The sequence below is a fragment of the Gnatocerus cornutus genome, chromosome 3 (genome assembly GCF_029298725.1).
Source record: "Gnatocerus cornutus isolate USDA-ARS CGAHR chromosome 3, icGnaCorn1.1, whole genome shotgun sequence".
Classification (NCBI taxonomy): domain Eukaryota; kingdom Metazoa; phylum Arthropoda; class Insecta; order Coleoptera; family Tenebrionidae; genus Gnatocerus; species Gnatocerus cornutus.
The window spans coordinates 14123644-14141159 of record NC_142235.1 but is presented as its reverse complement, the minus strand read 5'-3'; the positions used below and the strand labels follow the sequence as shown (position 1 = coordinate 14141159).

Genomic DNA, 17516 nt, shown 5'->3' with positions numbered 1-17516 from the left:
AAAATTGGAGGTTTTACTGCTTTTGACCTGTTTATCACCAAATTCCAAAATTTTCGAACAATTTTTTTTCAAAAGACGAACCAAAAATGTCCACCACTTTTTCTAACTTTCGAAAATTTAACAATTTTAATCCAAAGTGTAAAATTTAAGGGCTTTATTGCTTTCGACTTGTTTATCATTTAAATTCCAGAATTTTCGATCAAAAGACTAAATTTTTAGAAATTTATATTCAATTATTAAAGAACTAAAATTAAACACCACTTTCTATTAAATTTCGTAACTTTGACAGTTTTAATCCCAAAACAGTAAGATTTGGAAGTTTTAAAGCTTTTATCATATTTATCGACTGTACTCCATTTCAACATTTTAGCAAAAGACCAAATATTTAGAAATTTTGATAAAAAAACGGCCCCAAAATGTTCACTTTTTTCTATTAATGCCGTAAATTTGACAATTTTCATCAAAAAACAATAAAATTTAGAAGCTCTACAGCTTTCGGCTTGTTTACCATCTGAACTAAATTTCAAAATTTTCGGTTAAAAGACCAAATATTTAAAAATTTTCATTCAAAAAAGAAACTAAAAATGTTCACTACTTTCTATTAAATTCCGTAACTTCGACTATTTTTGTCCAAGAACACTAAATTTCAAAGGTTTTACTACTTTTCAGTTATATATTTATCAAATGTGCCAAAACTAAAAATTTTTAAGCAGAAGACAGAATTTCTAGAAATTTTTATTTTGAAGACAAACTCAAAATATCTACATTTTTTTAAATTTCATAATTTTGACAGTTTCAATCCTAAGAAAGTAAAACATAAAGATTTTTTGCTTTCATCTTGTTTATCAATTGTTTATCAATTTTAAAATTTTTGAACAAAATACAAAATTTTTAGAATTTTTTTCTTTCAAAGACGAAATTAAAGTTCTCACTACTTTCTATTAAATTCTGTAACATTGACAGTTTTAATCCTAAAAGAGTAAGATTTGCAGGTTTTACTGCTTTTAATTTGTTTATCAACTATACTAAATTTCAAAAGTTTTTATCAAAAGATAAACTATTTTTATATAAAAAACGACCCAAAAATTACCACTACTTTCTTGTAAATTCCGTAATTTTTTTAACAATTTTAAACTAAAAACAATAAAATTTGTAGTATTTGTAGGTTTTATTGCTTTAGACTTGTTTATTGACTGTTCTAATTTCCAAGATTTTTAATCTAAAAACCGTTTTTTTCAAAAATAATAAATTTTGGATGTTTTACTATTTTAGACTTGTTTATCAAATACGCCAATATCTTTTAGACATTTCATTTTTGAAGTGAGGTCAAAACTTTCACATTTTTTATATTCGGTAAGTTTTTGACAGTTTTAGTTCTAAATAGTAAAATTTGTGAATTTTTCTGCTTTCGTCCAGTTTATCAACTATACAAAATTCTAAAATTTTTGAACAAAAGGCAGAATTTTTAGATTTTTTACCACTTTCGTAAGTTTAAAATTTTTAATCCTAAATGAGTCAAATTTGAAGGCCGTACTTCACTTATTTATCAAACGTACTAAATTTTCAAATTTTTTATAAAAAAAAACACAAATTTTTAGAAATTTTTATTCAAAAAATACCCAAGAATGTCCACTATTTTCTATTTAATTCCGTCACTTGTACAGTTTTAATCCGAAAATTATAAAGGAAAATTTGGAGGTTTTACTACTTTCTATTTAGCAACAGACGTAATTTCCAGAATTTTGGAACAAATGACAAAAAATTTTGATATTTTTATTTAGAAAATTAATCAAAAATTTTCACCACATTTTATTAAATTTCGTAACTGTAACGCTTTTAATCCTAAAACAATAACTATTGTTGGTATTACCAATTTGAAGTTAGTCATAAATTTTAATAACTTACAAAATTATAGAGCTATAAACACAATTGTAAAAATTATTATTTCGAAGGCGAACCAAAAAATTTTATATTTTTATTGAATTTCGTAATATTGACAATTTAAATTTTGAAACGGTAAAACTGGGAGATTTTACTGCTTTCGACTAGTTTATCAACTATGCTAAATTCCAAAATTTTGGACTAAAAGACAGATTTTTTAGGAATTTTAATTTTGAAGGCGAACCAAAAATGTTCACCACTTTTTATTAAATTCTGTAACTTTGGCAGTTGTAAAACTAAAAGTGTAGAATATTAAAAAAGTTTCCCAATTCGTGTTTTTTCTTATAAACTCTCATAAATCAATCTTTATTTACATTTCCAAACAATTTATTAGACATTTTAATTATAATTTTAATTTTATTTAACCAAAACACAACAAATTTCGTAATTAAAAACAGAATTTAAGAAATCTAAAATTGAATAAAAAATATTTGAGACTCAACTAAAGAAATTATAATAATAACACCTTTTGACCAACATAGGCAACTTAATATACAGGGTGGTACTTTTATATACGAACTTCAGATGGCGCATGAAGCGTGTGCTTAATTATTCTTATTATTTTTTCTAAAGTTTAATTATTCCAGTTTCGGAATCAATAATTGAGCAAGTTTCTAGAAACTTCAAACAAGAATAAATGTTGCAATTAAATAAAAAAAATACAAGCAAAATCTTGATATATTTCAAAGTACATAAGTTGTAAAAAAATCTGGCAAATGTGTTTGGAATAAAAAAAGTAAATTTTCGCGTCTTTTATTCAGTAGTTGTGACAGAAAGAAAGTTCCGTTGCTGCAAAGTGGAAAAATTTTCGTAGAAGACAGAAATGCCCAAATTTTCAATAAATAAATTTATTTCCGAATCACGTCTACAATCAGAGAAGTAAAGTAAAACAGCAATGAGCCGGAAAACTATAAACAAAAATGTATCACATATAAAAGACCTAACTCGTCTCTATGACTAAGAGAAAAAAGAAGAAACGGTTGGAAAAAAGCAAGAAAAAGAAGAAGATTTAAGCTTTCGGAGTCGTCGAACTAGCTTCTGCTGGAACGGGAGCCACGGTGGGAATTTCAGGATATTCCAACTTGGCTCCTTCCTCGCATTTGAAAGTAGGACAGCATCCGGGGAACGGGGCAGTTTTGTTTGTCTTTTCTGCAAAAAAAAGTAGTAAAAACGGTGCTACAACCCCTAGAGATGGTACCTTCGTCAAGTTTGCATTTGGGGTTGGCAAGTGGCAGCGGCCCACAGTCCTCCACCAGTTCCAGAAGTTGTGGAGGCTTGTCTTCAGAAACCACGCAAGTGGAGCGTCCACAGAAAGGAGTCAAATCCCATGTTTTGCCCGGCTCCACCGTCGCGCATTTGGTGCTGGCGAAGCACATCCCCGGGAAATCTGCAAGAGGAGAAAATTCGCACTTATTCAATTATCCCAAATGATGGTAATGGTAATTTGACGTGGGCTTTTCCGTTTCCTCGACTTTTTGATGACTGCATCCTTTTGTTCGTTGTCGTTCACCTTTGTTGCAATTCCACCGAATATCCGCTTGCCATGGGAAATGCCCATCGAACCATACGACCTACTTTTCGCGCAAACCGACGCACCCAGACCGGTGTAAAAGTAAAAGTGGATTTACCTCTGAGGACATCAGCAGGAATGAGTCTCTTGTAAGTCTTCGGTCGGTCTTCCTCCTTCTTGTCTTCGGCGAAAGCGACGGCTAAGCAGACGGCGAGCACCAGCAAAACTTTCATTTTTGAATTTAACAGTGGGCACCACTCGACTTGTTCTTTTTCCAACTGAAGGTGTGGAGTTTTCGATGCGCGCTTTTATAGGCTTGGAGGTGGTGGGGCTCGGTGGTGATGGTGTCCGATTTTTTTCGTGCAAATTCACACTTTTACTCTTTTTTTTTGACAAAGGGACCGAGGCCGCTGCTGTGCTTTTTTTCTAACTGGGTCGGTGGAATTTGACCTTTTGCTCATTAGCATCATTTCTATTGTCAAGAACAAGAACGTGGGGACCACTTCGTTTTTATGTCAGGATCGCGGTTATCCTTCGCCAAAATGCCACTGGTTGATAAAAACGCGTTCGGTTTTCTTCCTAGAAGCCCACAAAAATTCAATTTTTTAATTGGCAATAATTGCAAAAAAATTGATGTCAACGTACGTCGTAGAAAGCATAACAAATGTTTAACAGACTGTGTTAATCGTCCAAATATCTCCATTTTTACAAACAAAAATTTTTACAATATTTACAACACTTATCCTTGGCAGATGTTCACTAATTTTCACCGTTGTGTATAATTGTTGTTTTTATTTGTTTCCGGTGGATTATTGCTTAATATTGCGAAGAAAAAAACTTTCAAGGTGGTAGAACTGAATTGTGAATCATTCCAGAAACTGAAGATCGCGATAATGTTTATTTACATTTTTTTTCTGTTTATATTTTCCACGCTTGGGATGAAATGGTTTCGAAAAGTTCCAAAAGTTTAGTGAAATGTGTCTCCGGAGACGGCCGGAAATTACCACAACTGATATTTAGTAATAAATTTCCAAGATTTGGAGTTGCTGACCCGTGAAACTCGCTTGCAAGAATGACTCAAAATGGTCAAAAACGATTTTTAGCTAAATCATTGAAAAGTGGAATTTTTTGTAATTTGTTATACTCGTATTCTTTCGAAACTTTTGGTTGATTCAAAAGAGAAAATCTTATAACTTTTGTTTCCTTTTTTCTAGGATTTTGTAATTTGGCGTAGTTAATAAGTAAATCACTATCATTAACCTCTTCAAATTTTATTCTTCTAGTGTTAACATTACCAGAGTTACATTTTTTTAAAGATTTTCAAACTTCTATGTTGGTTCTAAAAGTAAAATTTTCTAAAATTTGTCTCTCTTGATCTAAAATATGGCACTTTGGCACAATTAGTGATCGAATCCAAACCACAAACCTCCTTATATTTTACTGCTCTAGGCTTGAAATTACAAGAGTTACAGATTTTTAGAGACATTTTGAAATTTTCCGCCTCGTTCTGTGAAGCAAAAATTTCTAAAAATTTTCTCTTTTGCTCTAAAACTTCGTAATTTGGAGCAATGAATAAGCAAATTAATATCACAAATCTATCCAAATTTTATTCTTTTAGTGTTAAAAATATCAGAATTCATCCTTTTATAAAAAATTTATAACATCCTGGTTGGTTCTAAAAATTGATTGATTTAAAATAATGTAATTTGGCCCAAGTAGCTATCAAACCGAAATCACTAAGCTTCTCAAATTTTATTGCCCTAGTCTTAAAATTACTAAAATCATAGCTTTTAGAGACAATTTTTAAATTTTGACCTCGTTTTTTAAATGTAAAAATTTCTAAAATTTGTCTCGTTTGCTCTAAAGTTTTGAAATTTGGTCCATTGTACGAACGAATCAATAACATAAATTTCTCTAAATTTCATCTGTCTAGTGCTAAAACTACCTAAAACTACCTAGTTATATTTTTTATTAAAATTTGAAACTTCTCTGTTGGTTCTAAAAATACAAGTTTCTAAAATTGTTTTTTTTTTATCTAAAATATTGTAATTTGGCAGAACTAGCTATCAAACTAAAACCTCTGAGCTTCTCATATTTATTGCCCTAGATTAAAAATTACCAAAATTATAGCTTTTAGAGACATTTTGAAAATTTCTGCTTCGTTCTTTAATGCAAAATTTTTAAATTTAAAAAAAACGCGAATCAATGATATTATTTTTTTCAAATTTTATTTGTCTTGGGTTTAAATTATCAGTTACATTTATTTACTAAAAATTTGAAACTTCTCCGTTGGTTCTAAAAATTAAAATTTCAAAAATTTTATTTTTCAGTCTAAAATATTGTAATTTAGCACAAATAGCTAACAAACCAAAATTACAAAGCTTTTCAAATTTTATTGCCCAAGCCTTAAAATTACCAAAATTATAGCTTTTAAGAGACATTTTAAAAATTCCTCCCTCGTTCTTTAATGAAAATTAAAAAAAAATTTTTTTTTGCTTTAGAACTTTGAAATTTGGTCCAATGAACAAGCGAATCAATAGCATTAGTTTCTCCAAATTTTATTTGTCTAGTGCTAAACCTACCAGAGTTACATTTTTTAATTAAAATTTGAAACTTTGTTGTTATTAAAAATAAAAAAAATTTAAATTTTATTTTTTTGATCTATAATATTGTAATCTGGCACAACTGGCTATCAAACCAAAATCGCTGAGCTTCTCAAATTTTAGTGCCCTAGCCTTAAATTACCAAAATTATAACTTTCTAGAAACATTTTTAAAATTTCTGCCTTGTTCTTTAATGTCAAATTAACAAAAAACTTTTTTGCTCTAGAACTTTAAAATTTAGTCCAATAAACAAGCGAGTCAATAGCATTAATTTCTCCAAATTTCATTTGTCTTGTGTTAATATTACAAGAGCTACATATTTTTTACAAAAAAATCTAAAATTTGTGTGTTTTGACCTAAAATATTATTTGGCTCAATTAGTGATCGAATCAAAGCCACTAACCTCCTCAAATTGTCTTGCTGTGGGGTTCAAATTAGCAGAGTTTTAGCTATATTAAGACATTTTGGAAATTTCTGCGACGTTTGTTAAAATAAAAATTCATAAAATTTGTTTTATTTGTTCTAGAATTTTGAAATTTGGTACAATAAGTAAGTAAATTAGTATGATTAACCTCTCAAAATTTCATTCTTTTAGTTTTAAAATTACCAGAGTTACAACTTTTCATAAAAGTTTAAAATTTCTTCGTTTGTTCTAAAAATAAAAATTTCTAAAATTTGTTTTTTTTATCAAAAATATTGTAATTTCGCACAATCAGTGATCGAATAAATCCACAAACCTCTTCAAATTTTATTACTCTAGTTCTATAATTACCAGAGTTATAGATTTTTTAGCGACATTTTGAAAATTTCTGCGTCGTTTTCTAAAATAAAAATTTCTAAAATTTGTCTCTTTAGCAGTAGAATTATGTAATTTGGTAGAATTAAGAAGCCAATTACTATCACTAACTTCTCCAAATTTCATTCCCTTAGAGGCCTTAGACTGAAAATTTCCAGATTTCATTTTTTATAAAAAATTTGAAAATTCTTCGTTGGTTCTAAAAATAAAATTTTTTAAAATTTGTCCCATTTGATCTAAAATGATGTAATTTGGCACATATGGTAATTAAAACCACCAACCTTCTTCAATTTTATTACGATAACCCTAAAATTACTCGAATTACAGTCTTTTGTAAATATTTTGAAAACATTTAATTCGCCTTCAAAAATAAAGATCTCCAAAAAAATTTTTATTTGCTCGAAAATTTAGTAATTAAAGAAGCAAATAAGCAAAAAATTATTCTCGACCAACTTAAATTCAGTAACGTTATAATTAACAAAATTTTAAAATGCTTCTTTCTTTTTAAAACAAACTCTAAAATTTAGTTCAATTTCACATAATTTCAGTTTATTCAAAGTCAATTTAATATGATTTTGTTTTTTCTATTTTCGACTTAATCAAACTTGAACTAGTTCTGTTTATTCAATTTATTCAAATTGATTTCGATTTATTATTCCCACTTACATATACTTGAGTTAATTTAGATTTAGTCTGTCCAAAACGATCAACTTAAATCTAATTAATTTTAATCGCATCATTTCTAATTTTGTTTGATTAAATGTAACCAAACAGAATAAAAAAAAATTAATTAAATTCTAGCTCAAATGACTCCACTTAGCTTAAGTTAATACAACTTAACCGAAATTAGTTAAAAAAAAATTAATTGATACTGGGCTAAGATCAGCTAATCAATGCCATCCCCACAAATAGTCAAATTGATTTGGGCTTAGTACAATTCAACGCAAATTTAATTTAACTTAATTTAACTGAACTGAACATACTTAAGTAGACCAAACTGTTTATATTTCAATTTTGCGTTTCTTTCCACAATGAAGAAAACAATCTCGATGAGATAACATTAGCCACTTTTCCCGGCCTAATTTTGAGCTCAATGTAATTTACAATAATATCTCTTTTTGCAACAGTGACACCAGTCAGCATTTTCTTTGCTTTCTAAGCGACCTGAAAAGTGCCACTGTACGAAACCTTTGTACCAAGTTCGCATGTAAACTTGGCCACCACAACTGCCACTTTGCATAACAATACGTAATTTTACAATCTGATCTCTCATGATATTGGTCGTGTAATTTCCTAATTATCACAGTGAATCATTCCGCATTAAATCTAACACCACTCACAAGTCTTATTGAATAAAATCCAGAATAAACAACAACAGGATATTAATATTCATCAGCTGCACCTTACACCCTTCCCATTAAAACTGTAGCACCTTGGCCTTGACAATTAAATTTTTCTGTCAAACCCCGGGAAAAAAATTGATTAAAATCGACCAACACCATCGCGGAAGTGTTAAAATACCTCACCTTGATCATGCTGACAGTTTTTTTCAAAGAAATGCAACCAGAGAAATCAACAATGTCAAGTATAGACGGTGAAAGTGTTATCAAACTTAGATTTGCAGATCCATGGTCTGTGGGTGGAGATCGAAAGTTGGCAATTTTTTTTATTTCTTTTAACTGGGACAATGGTGCAGTGCGAGACAGGGTGACTCATCGTGGCTCTTTCCAATTTCAACATCTCGCTTTATTAACTCTGGCGTTGCTTTATCCATATTTTTATTAATATTTAAAAGGTTTCTAGTCTAGGAAAGTGACGCAAACTGATTCTTACTCGCCCAATTGTTACCAGTCAAAGAAGATCTGGGTTAAAGGAAAATTTCCTTTTGGTTTATTCACTTTTCTGGTGATGACAGAGTCCTGTCAATATCTGCAGAAGAAAATTGGCGGTCAAATGATACATTAGGATTCTTGTCGCGTTTCTCTAATAAAAATGGATAAAGTGGCGTCATATCAGGATGTAAGTTTTCCATTTTTCTGACTTCATTATATTCGCGTAGACTTATCAATTTAGTAGAAATTAGTACATACGACTAGGTTCGAGGAAGTTTAGATTAAAGTAGACTAAATTATTTCAATATACTTACATCCAATTTAAATACATTTTAATCTTTTTTCAAATGTGCTAACTTCAAATAAATTTTGTTAATTATAAAGCTATGAAAATTGAATTCTGTGGGATTAGTTGTATTGACTTGTCTGTTAATTATACCACATTGCAATATTCTAGAACAAAGATACAAATATTAGAAATTTTTATTTTCAGAATCAATGAAGATTCAATTTTTTTATAAAAAAGGAATTTTGTTAATTTTAAGACTAGAAGAATGGAATTTGGAGGAGTTATTTTTTTGTACATTGCACCAAATTACAAAATTCTAGAGCTAAAGAAACACATTTTAGAAATTTTTATTTTTGAGAACAAGGAAAAATTTTTCAAAATGTCTCTAAAAAGCTAAAACTTTGGTAATTTTAAGCCTAAAGTAATACAATTCAAAAAGGTCAGTGGTTTGATTCTATAGCTAATTATGCCAATATTTTAGATCAAAGAAGAATAATTTTAAAAATTCTTATTTTCAGAACCAACAAAAAAGTTACAAATATTTTATAAAAAGATGTAACTCTGGTAATTTTAACAATAAAAGAAGGAAATTGAAGACATTAGTGATACTGTTTTATTTATTTATTATATTAAATTACAAAATTTTTGAATAAAAAAATTAAATTTTAGAAATTTTTATTTAAACGAACGAGGCATAAATGTTTAAAATGTCTCTAAACAGCTATAACTCTGGTAATTTTGAGGGTAGAGCAATAAAATTGGAGAAGGTTAGTGGTTTTAGTTAGATCGCTAATTGTGCCAAATTATTTTAAATCGAAAAAATAATTTGTTTTTAAGAATCAACAAAAAATTATTAAATTTTTTATAAAAAAATGTCACTCTGGTAGTTTTAACCCCACGAAAATCACGAAAATGAAATTCATAGACGTTAGTAATATTAATGTGCTTGTGCGAATTTACAAAATTTTTGATCAAAAAAAATCAAATTTTAGAAATTTTGATTTTAAAAAACGAGACCTAACTTTTTAAAAAGTCTTTAAAAAGCGATTACTATGGTAATTTTAAGCGTAGATCAATACAATTTGGGGAGGTTAGTGGTTTCGAATCGATCGCTAAGTGTGTCAAATTACAACAATTTAGACAAAAAATCAAATTTTAGAAATTTTTATTTTTAAAACCAATAAAAATCTTTCAATTTTTTATAAAAATAATGTAACTCTGGTAACTATGACACTAGAAAAATGAAATTTATAGGTGTTAGTGATATTGATCTGCTTGTTCATTGTACGAATTTACAAAATTTTAGATTAAAAGATACAAACTTTAAAAATTTTTAGTTTAAAGATCGAAGTCAAAATTTGCTTAAAGTTGCTAAAAAGGATTACTCTGGTAATTTTAAGGCTAAAGCAGTAAAAATTGGGAAGGTTAGTGGTTATAATTGGATCGCTAATAGTGCCAAATTACAGCATTTTAGATCAAATAAAACAAATTTTAGGAATTTTTATTTTCAGAACCAACAAAAAGTTACAAATATTTTATAAAAAGGTGTAATTCTGGTAATTTTAACAATAAAAGATGGAAATTGAAGGCATTAGTGATACTGATTTTTTTATTTATTATATTAAATTACAAAATTTTTAGATAAAAAAATTAAATTTTAGAAATTTTTACTTAAACGAATGAGGCATAAATGTTTAAAATGTCTCTAAATAGCTTTAACTCTTGTAATTTTGAGGGTAGGGCAGTACAATTAGAGAAGTTTGGTGGTTTTAGTTCGTTCGCTAATTGTGCCAAATTATTTCAGATTAAAAATAGAATTTTTTTTAGAATCAACGAAAAATATTTAAATATTTTATAAAAAAAATGTAACTTTGGTAGTTTTAACCACACGAAAATGAAATTCGGAGAGGTTAGTAATATTAATCTGCTTGTACGAATTTACAAAATTCTTCATCAAAAAACAAATTTTAGAAATTTTGATTTTAAAAAACGAGGCCAAACTTTTCAAAAAGTCTCTAAAAAGCGATTACTCTGGGAATTTTAATCCTAGATCAATAAAATTTTGGGAGATTAGTGGTTTTGATTTGATCGCTAATTGTGTCAAATTACAACAATTTAGACAAAAAAATCAAATTTAATTAATTTAAAATTTTTATTTTTAAAACCAATAAAAATCTTTAATTTGTTTTATAAAAATACTGTAACTCTGGTAACTATGACACTAGAAAAATGAAATTTAGAGGTGTTAGTGATATTGATCTGTTAATTGCACAATTTTACAAAATTCTAGATTAAGAGAAACAAACTTTAAAAATTTTTAGTTTAAAGATCGAAGTCAAAATTTGCTAAAAGTTGCTAAAAGGGATTACGGCTAGAGCAATAAAAATTGGGAAGGTTAATGGTTTTGATTACAGCATTTTAGATCGAATAAAACAAATTTTAGGAATTTTTATTTTCAGAACCAACCGAGAACTTTCAAATTTTTTATGAAAAAAATGTAACTCTGGTAATTTTGGTTTTAGAAGAATGAAATTTGAACAGCTAAGTGATATTGATCTGCTTGTTTATTGTACAAATTTACAAAATTCTAAATCAAAACAAACAAATTTTACAATTTTTCAATTAAACGAACGAGACAGAAATTTTCAAAATGTCTCTAAAAAGCGACCACTTTGGTAATTTTAAGCTCAAAGCTACAAAATTTGGATTACATTCTTTATTTTCTAGAATCTGAAACAGAACTTATAATCTCATTGAATTTTCAAGAATCAAACAGTACAAAATTGACTATAAACTGTTTTTTTTTCATTTAGCCAAATTTAACCAAACGAGATTGAACGAGACGAAACTAAATTATCTTATTATTAATTTTTTTCAGTAATTTATGTTCTTGTTCTGTAATTTGAGCAGGTGAACCGGATAACTTCCAGTGGCAATCAAACAAAACCAGTTTAAAAAATTCCTCACGTGATTCAATTATGACACTCGGTGAAATTCTAATTCCTCTAAATCTTTGTCCACGTTTCAACTTTTACTAATTGTATAATAAGGATTAGAATAGTCAAAGGTTAAACGGTGAATTTCCATTCAACAGAGAAATCGTCCATACACACCTCGATATAAAAGCTAGAATACTTTATTCCAAGCAGACCCCTATTATGTTCCATAACGGGTGCAATTCACTCTTTACATACTTTCTATCCCATTTAAGATTCGCTTCCCATTACTTATTAACGCCAAAGCATCGTTTCTTGCTATTAAATCAGTCTCAGTTATTATGTAACTCCCAGAGCGATATTGTCGTAACATTCGAATTTCTTTAATTCTGCGAAAATTATTAAGTTTGTTTAGTATTCTGCAAGTGTTCAGTTCTGACCTTCCTTTGAAAGTCGCTGCCAAATAAAAATTCTCGATTTGCATATAATAAGCTTGAAAGTGACTACTTTTACTCTTCCTGCTCTTCTCGAGACGGTAAACGAGCGTTGTGATGATGATGGGTTGCCATCGGCGGTAGTGATTAATATTCATGTTTCCAATAAAGTTATCTTGATTGATTTTTAATTGTTAAGTGTTTTAACGCGGCTCTAATTGGAAATGCAATGCGAAGGAATGCAGCTATGAATTAAAAAAGTCGTTTTGACTTAATTTTTATAATTTGGACTAATTCTAGTCGAAGTTTATGCAAAGTGGATTTAGTACTCATAGAGCTAAGTAAGTTTAACACCCTTGGATTTGATACAAAGCTTCAGGATTTTAACATTGTCCAGTTACTTTCTTTTCTTGAAATTGAAAAAAACAACAAAAAATTTTATACTAGGAGAATAAAATTTGTAGAGGTTTGTAAATTGATTTACTTGTTAATTGTACCAAATTACAAAATTCCAGAGTAAAAGATAAACCAATTTAAAAAAAATATATTTAAAAGAACGAGGCAAAGATTTTCAAAATTTCTATCAAAAGCTATAAACTCTGGTCATTTTAAGGCTAAAGCAATACAATTTGAGTTTTGATTCGACCGCCAATTGTGCCAACTTGCAACATTTTTATTCTTAGAGCGGTTTTAATAAAAAAGTTTCAATTTTTTCATAAAATATAAACACTACAAGAATTATACTGGTTTGCTTGTTTGTTATCCCAAATTACAAAATTTTAGAACAAAAGAGCCAAATTTTGAAAAATGACGAAGAAATGTCTCTAAAAGGCTAAAAGCAATGAAATTTTAGGAAGTTAGTCATTTTCATTTGATCGCGATTTGTGCAAAATTGTAACATTTGAGGTCCAAAAAAAACAAATTTTAGAAATTTTTATGCTTACAATTAGAGCCAATAAAAAAGTTTCAATTTTTTTATAAAAAAAAATAATTTTTGGAGTTTGAATACTATGAGAAAAAACCTTGGACAAGTTGGTTATACTTATTTGCTTGCTCATTGTATTAAAATACACAATTCTAGAACTAAAACCACATATTTAAAAAAATATATATTTTTAAAAACGCTTTAAAATGCTATAATTTTGGTAATTTTAAGACTAAAGCAATACAATTTAAGGAAGTTCATAGTTTTGATTCGATCGCCAGTTGTGCGAAATTGCAACATTTGAGATCAAAACAAAACTTATAGCCTTAGAACCAATGAAAAAGTTTCAAATTTTTTACAAAAGAGTGTAACTTTTGAAATTTAAACATTACAAGAATGAATTTTGGACAGATTGGTTTTACTGATTTGCTTGTTTGTTGTACCAAGATACAAAATTCTAAGGCAAAAGGGACAAATTTTAGAAATTTTTATTTTAGAAAACGATAATGACATTTTTAAAATGTCATTAAAAACCTACAACTAGGGTAATTTTAAGACTAAAGCAATGAAATTTTAAGAAGTTAGTCATTTTGATTGGATCGCCATTTGTGCGAATTTGCAACACTGAGGTAAAAAAACAAATTTTAGACAAATTAACTTTTGGAATTTGAACACAACAAGAATGAACTACTAATTTGCTTGTTCATTGTATCAAATTACAAAGTTCTAGATTAACAGAAACAAATTTCAAATAAAAATATTTTAGAGAACGACACAGAAATTTTTAAAATGTCTGAATAGCTATAACTATGGTATTTCTACGGCTAAAGCAATACAATTTTAGGAAGTTAGTGATTCTGATTTGGTCACTAATTATGCCAAATTGCGACATTTTAGACCAAAAAAAGAAAAATTCTAGAAATTTTAGTTTTTAGAATTACCAAAAAATCCTAAATTTTTTACAAAACAGAATTACTTACTGGGATATGAAGGAAACTAACATAAATGCATAAAATTTAAAGAAACTGAAGGTAATTTATATCAATTTCCAAGGGGTTAAAAAGTATCTAAGAAAAATCTGAAAAGAAATTATAGACAATTTCGAAAAATACTAGTAAAGACAATCGAGAGAAAATTTGAAGAATCTTAGGAAAATTAAAAAAAATTCTTATGAAAACAAAAAAATTCAGAGAGTCAGAAGAATACAAAAACACAGAAGTAAAAATAGAATTCTGCTTACGTTTTCTCTAGATTCTCTTTAGATTTTCGCCGAGGAAAATGGCAAAAGAATTCTATTTCTACATAAATTTTCTAAGAAAAATCTATAGGTATAGAAAATGTATCTATTCTTTTTAATACTCTGGAATTCTCAGGCAATCTTTTATGTTTTCTGCAACTTTGAGATCTTGATTGTATGAAACCATCAATTTTTAATAAGATTCTAGTCTAATTTATAGAATTTCATCGCACTTTCTAAAAAAATATCAAATTTTTGTATAGATCATAAACCTTTTCTAAAATTTTGAAAATTGTCTAGCATCCCTCAGGATTCAATAAGAAGTTTTAGAATTTTTTATAATCCAGAGTTATAATCGTAGATTTGCAAGGATTCTCTAAGATTCTGTAGAATCATCCAGAATTCTCCAGGATCTCGAAACTTCTTTCAGGTTCGATGGAATTATTGGCGAATTTCTAACAATCAAACTTTTTATTATTAACGATAATTTAACAGAATTGATTTCTGGAGCTTTGATTTTTCTAGGATTCTCGGGATTTTTTGGGAATTTGAAGATTGTCTTTATTTTTATATTTATTTATTCTCTAGAATAATTCAGGACTTTTCGCTGTTATCCAAAATTTAATATAATTCCCTGGTATTTTCTAAAAAAGTTTAAAGCGTTTTCCACGATTTTGAAAATTTTGTCGGATTTTCTAAAATTTTTAAAATTCTACAAAACAATATAATTATTTGGAATTTGTTAATGTTTCAAGGTTTCTTGAGGATTCTCTGGTATTCTTTTAGTTTTATTATTATTTTAAGCATTTTAAAAGATTCCAGACAATTTTTAGTATTATCCAGTATTGTCTAAAATTTAAACCAAAGCTTCAGGATAGCATGGGACTGACTCTATCAGAATTATCCCCAATTTGTTAAAATTTACTATTTTCTCAAACTTTGATTTTTTTTCAAATTTAAAAGAATTAGATTTTTGTTGTTTAGGGTATTAAATCGGACTATTAGACCCCAATTTCCTGAAATTAATTAATTGGGCTATATAAAAACTGAACTTGTCTGCAAAAATTACATTTAATGCGTCGAAATTTAAAATGTTATGATTTAGAGTCAAATTAATTGTGCTAATTAAATTAACTAGAAAAACCCGATTAAATATGTACCGAGTGTTTAGAATATTGACATAAAGTAACTTGGTGTTAATGAGGAAACTCATGGAAACGTTTTTTTCTAATTTGCACTAATGCTCCGGGAAATGAAATCGCAATGAGTTTAATGAGCAATCAAATTAGCAATTACAGAAATAATTTCAGTTTGCACAGCCACAAAAAGTGCATCCGAATTTCGGAAAAGAAAGTCGCAGATGTAACCGCTCGCTTTCCGCATTTTCGACGAATTCTGAAATTTCCGTGCCAAGTTACAAAATGCAATTGTGAAACAATCCGAGTGTCAACAAGTCTACCGCTGAGTTACCTTGAAACGGTTCTTTTAACAAGAAAACATATTCTTGTGACACACGCTGGTTGCTAGTGGTTTTGAGGACACGTGCCAGAAAGAGCGCTCTTTTTAACCAGAAACTTGTCAGCCTCTACTAAACTTCTATTGTTTGTGTGCACAAAAACAGTACAGGTTTAATTCGGGAAAAATTAGTCATGGAAGTTTTTTACCTGTACCGGTGTACCGGTGTGGATAGCATTGAGAACCGGTGTGTATCGAAAAAATGAAAATTCACGCAGAAAAGCACGATGCTAATTGAATTTGAAAGGAAATTGTTTTTCGTAATCATACGACAGGCGATTAAGATAACCAACAGCCGTGATAAATCTGAAGTTAGCGACAATTTCCATTGCCATGAAGCTTAGAAAGCGTATTTCCTTGCACGAAAGGACGATATCAATCATTTGTGGCTGAGTTGCGTCCTTTTAACGTGAAGAGACGAAAAACTTACTTGTTCTTGAAAAGTGCATAAATATCAGAAACTATCATTTTTGTTCTTGAAAGTAAAATAAATCATCATTAATCATTACAGTCGTAAAGAAGATATAAATCTTTAATTAAATGTCAGATATAAAAGGTACCTTCATAATTTATGGCACTCTTGGAAAAAATCAAAAAACCGCAAACAATTACAGTTTATTTGAATAATGACAAAGTTCAAGAGAGCAAGTTGAGTGACACAATGAAGAAATTTGTTGCAAAATAGACTCGCGACGAAGAAATTATTTGCATATTTTGGTCGAAGCGCGCAGTGATCACATTGAAACCACTTTTTCGGTAGGACGAATTTTTGATTTAAAATAAAAAAATATGAAAATAAAGACAATTTTCAAATTCCTAAAGAATCTCAAAAGTCGAAAAAAAACTCGAAGCTCTAGAAATCCCACATTTCATAAAATTCTAACGAATTCTCTAGAATTCTAATTATTAATAAAAAGTCTGATTGTTAGAAATTTTTCGACAATTCCATCAAACCTGAAAAAAGTTCCAAGATCCAGGAAAAATCTGGATGATAGTGAAAATCCTACGAAACGGAGAATCCTGGCAAATCTAGGATAACTCTGGATTATCAAAAAATTCCATAACTCCCTATAGAATCCTGGACAATTCTCAACATTTCAGAAAAGGTTAAAGATCAATAGAAAAATTTGATAATTTTTTAGAAAGTCCGATAAAATTCTATAAAAATTCCAAAGGTCAGAATCGTATGAAAAATTGATAGTTTTATACAGAAAGCATCTCTGAGTCTCAAAAAAAACCAAAATTTTAAAAAATTAAAAAAAATAAATTCAGCCTTGAGTTCTTTAAAAAATTTAATTTTTTCTAGATGTTTTTTTATTCTTTTGAGATTTTATATCTTTTTTTTATTTTCTTTAGGTTTTCTTTAAGAAATAGAAATATAATTCTCTTGACGTTTTTCCCCGGAAAAATCTAAAAACAATCTACAGGAAACGTAAATAGAATTTTATTTCAATTTCTTGACTCTTTTTACGTTTTCCCTAAAATTTTCTTTAAATTT

The 17516-nt window shown here is 28.5% G+C and overlaps 1 protein-coding gene across 1 annotated transcript; it reads right to left on the bottom strand.

Moving 5' to 3' along the window:
* Positions 1-2678: 2678 nt before the first annotated feature.
* LOC148177282 (uncharacterized) lies at positions 2679-3765 on the bottom strand. The gene is made up of 3 exons (XM_088032196.1): positions 3570-3765; positions 3140-3328; positions 2679-3090 (listed from the first exon to the last, which is right to left on the bottom strand). The coding sequence occupies exons 1-3, from the start codon at positions 3682-3684 to the stop codon at positions 2951-2953; spliced, it is 444 nt and encodes a 147-aa protein (XP_087888322.1). The 5' UTR covers positions 3685-3765; the 3' UTR covers positions 2679-2950.
* Between the last annotated feature and the right edge of the window lie 13751 nt (positions 3766-17516).

Excerpts from the sequence above, each read along its gene's own strand:
- LOC148177282 (XM_088032196.1), bottom strand. The coding sequence starts at position 3,684 with ATGAAAGTTTTGCTGGTGCTCGCCGTCTGCTTAGCCGTCGCTTTCGCC. Across the intron at positions 3,329-3,569 it reads TCCTGCTGATGTCCTCAGAG|ATTTCCCGGGGATGTGCTTC; the intron begins GTAAATCCACTT and ends CTCCTCTTGCAG. Across the intron at positions 3,091-3,139 it reads CAAATGCAAACTTGACGAAG|AAAAGACAAACAAAACTGCC; the intron begins GTACCATCTCTA and ends TTTTTTTTGCAG.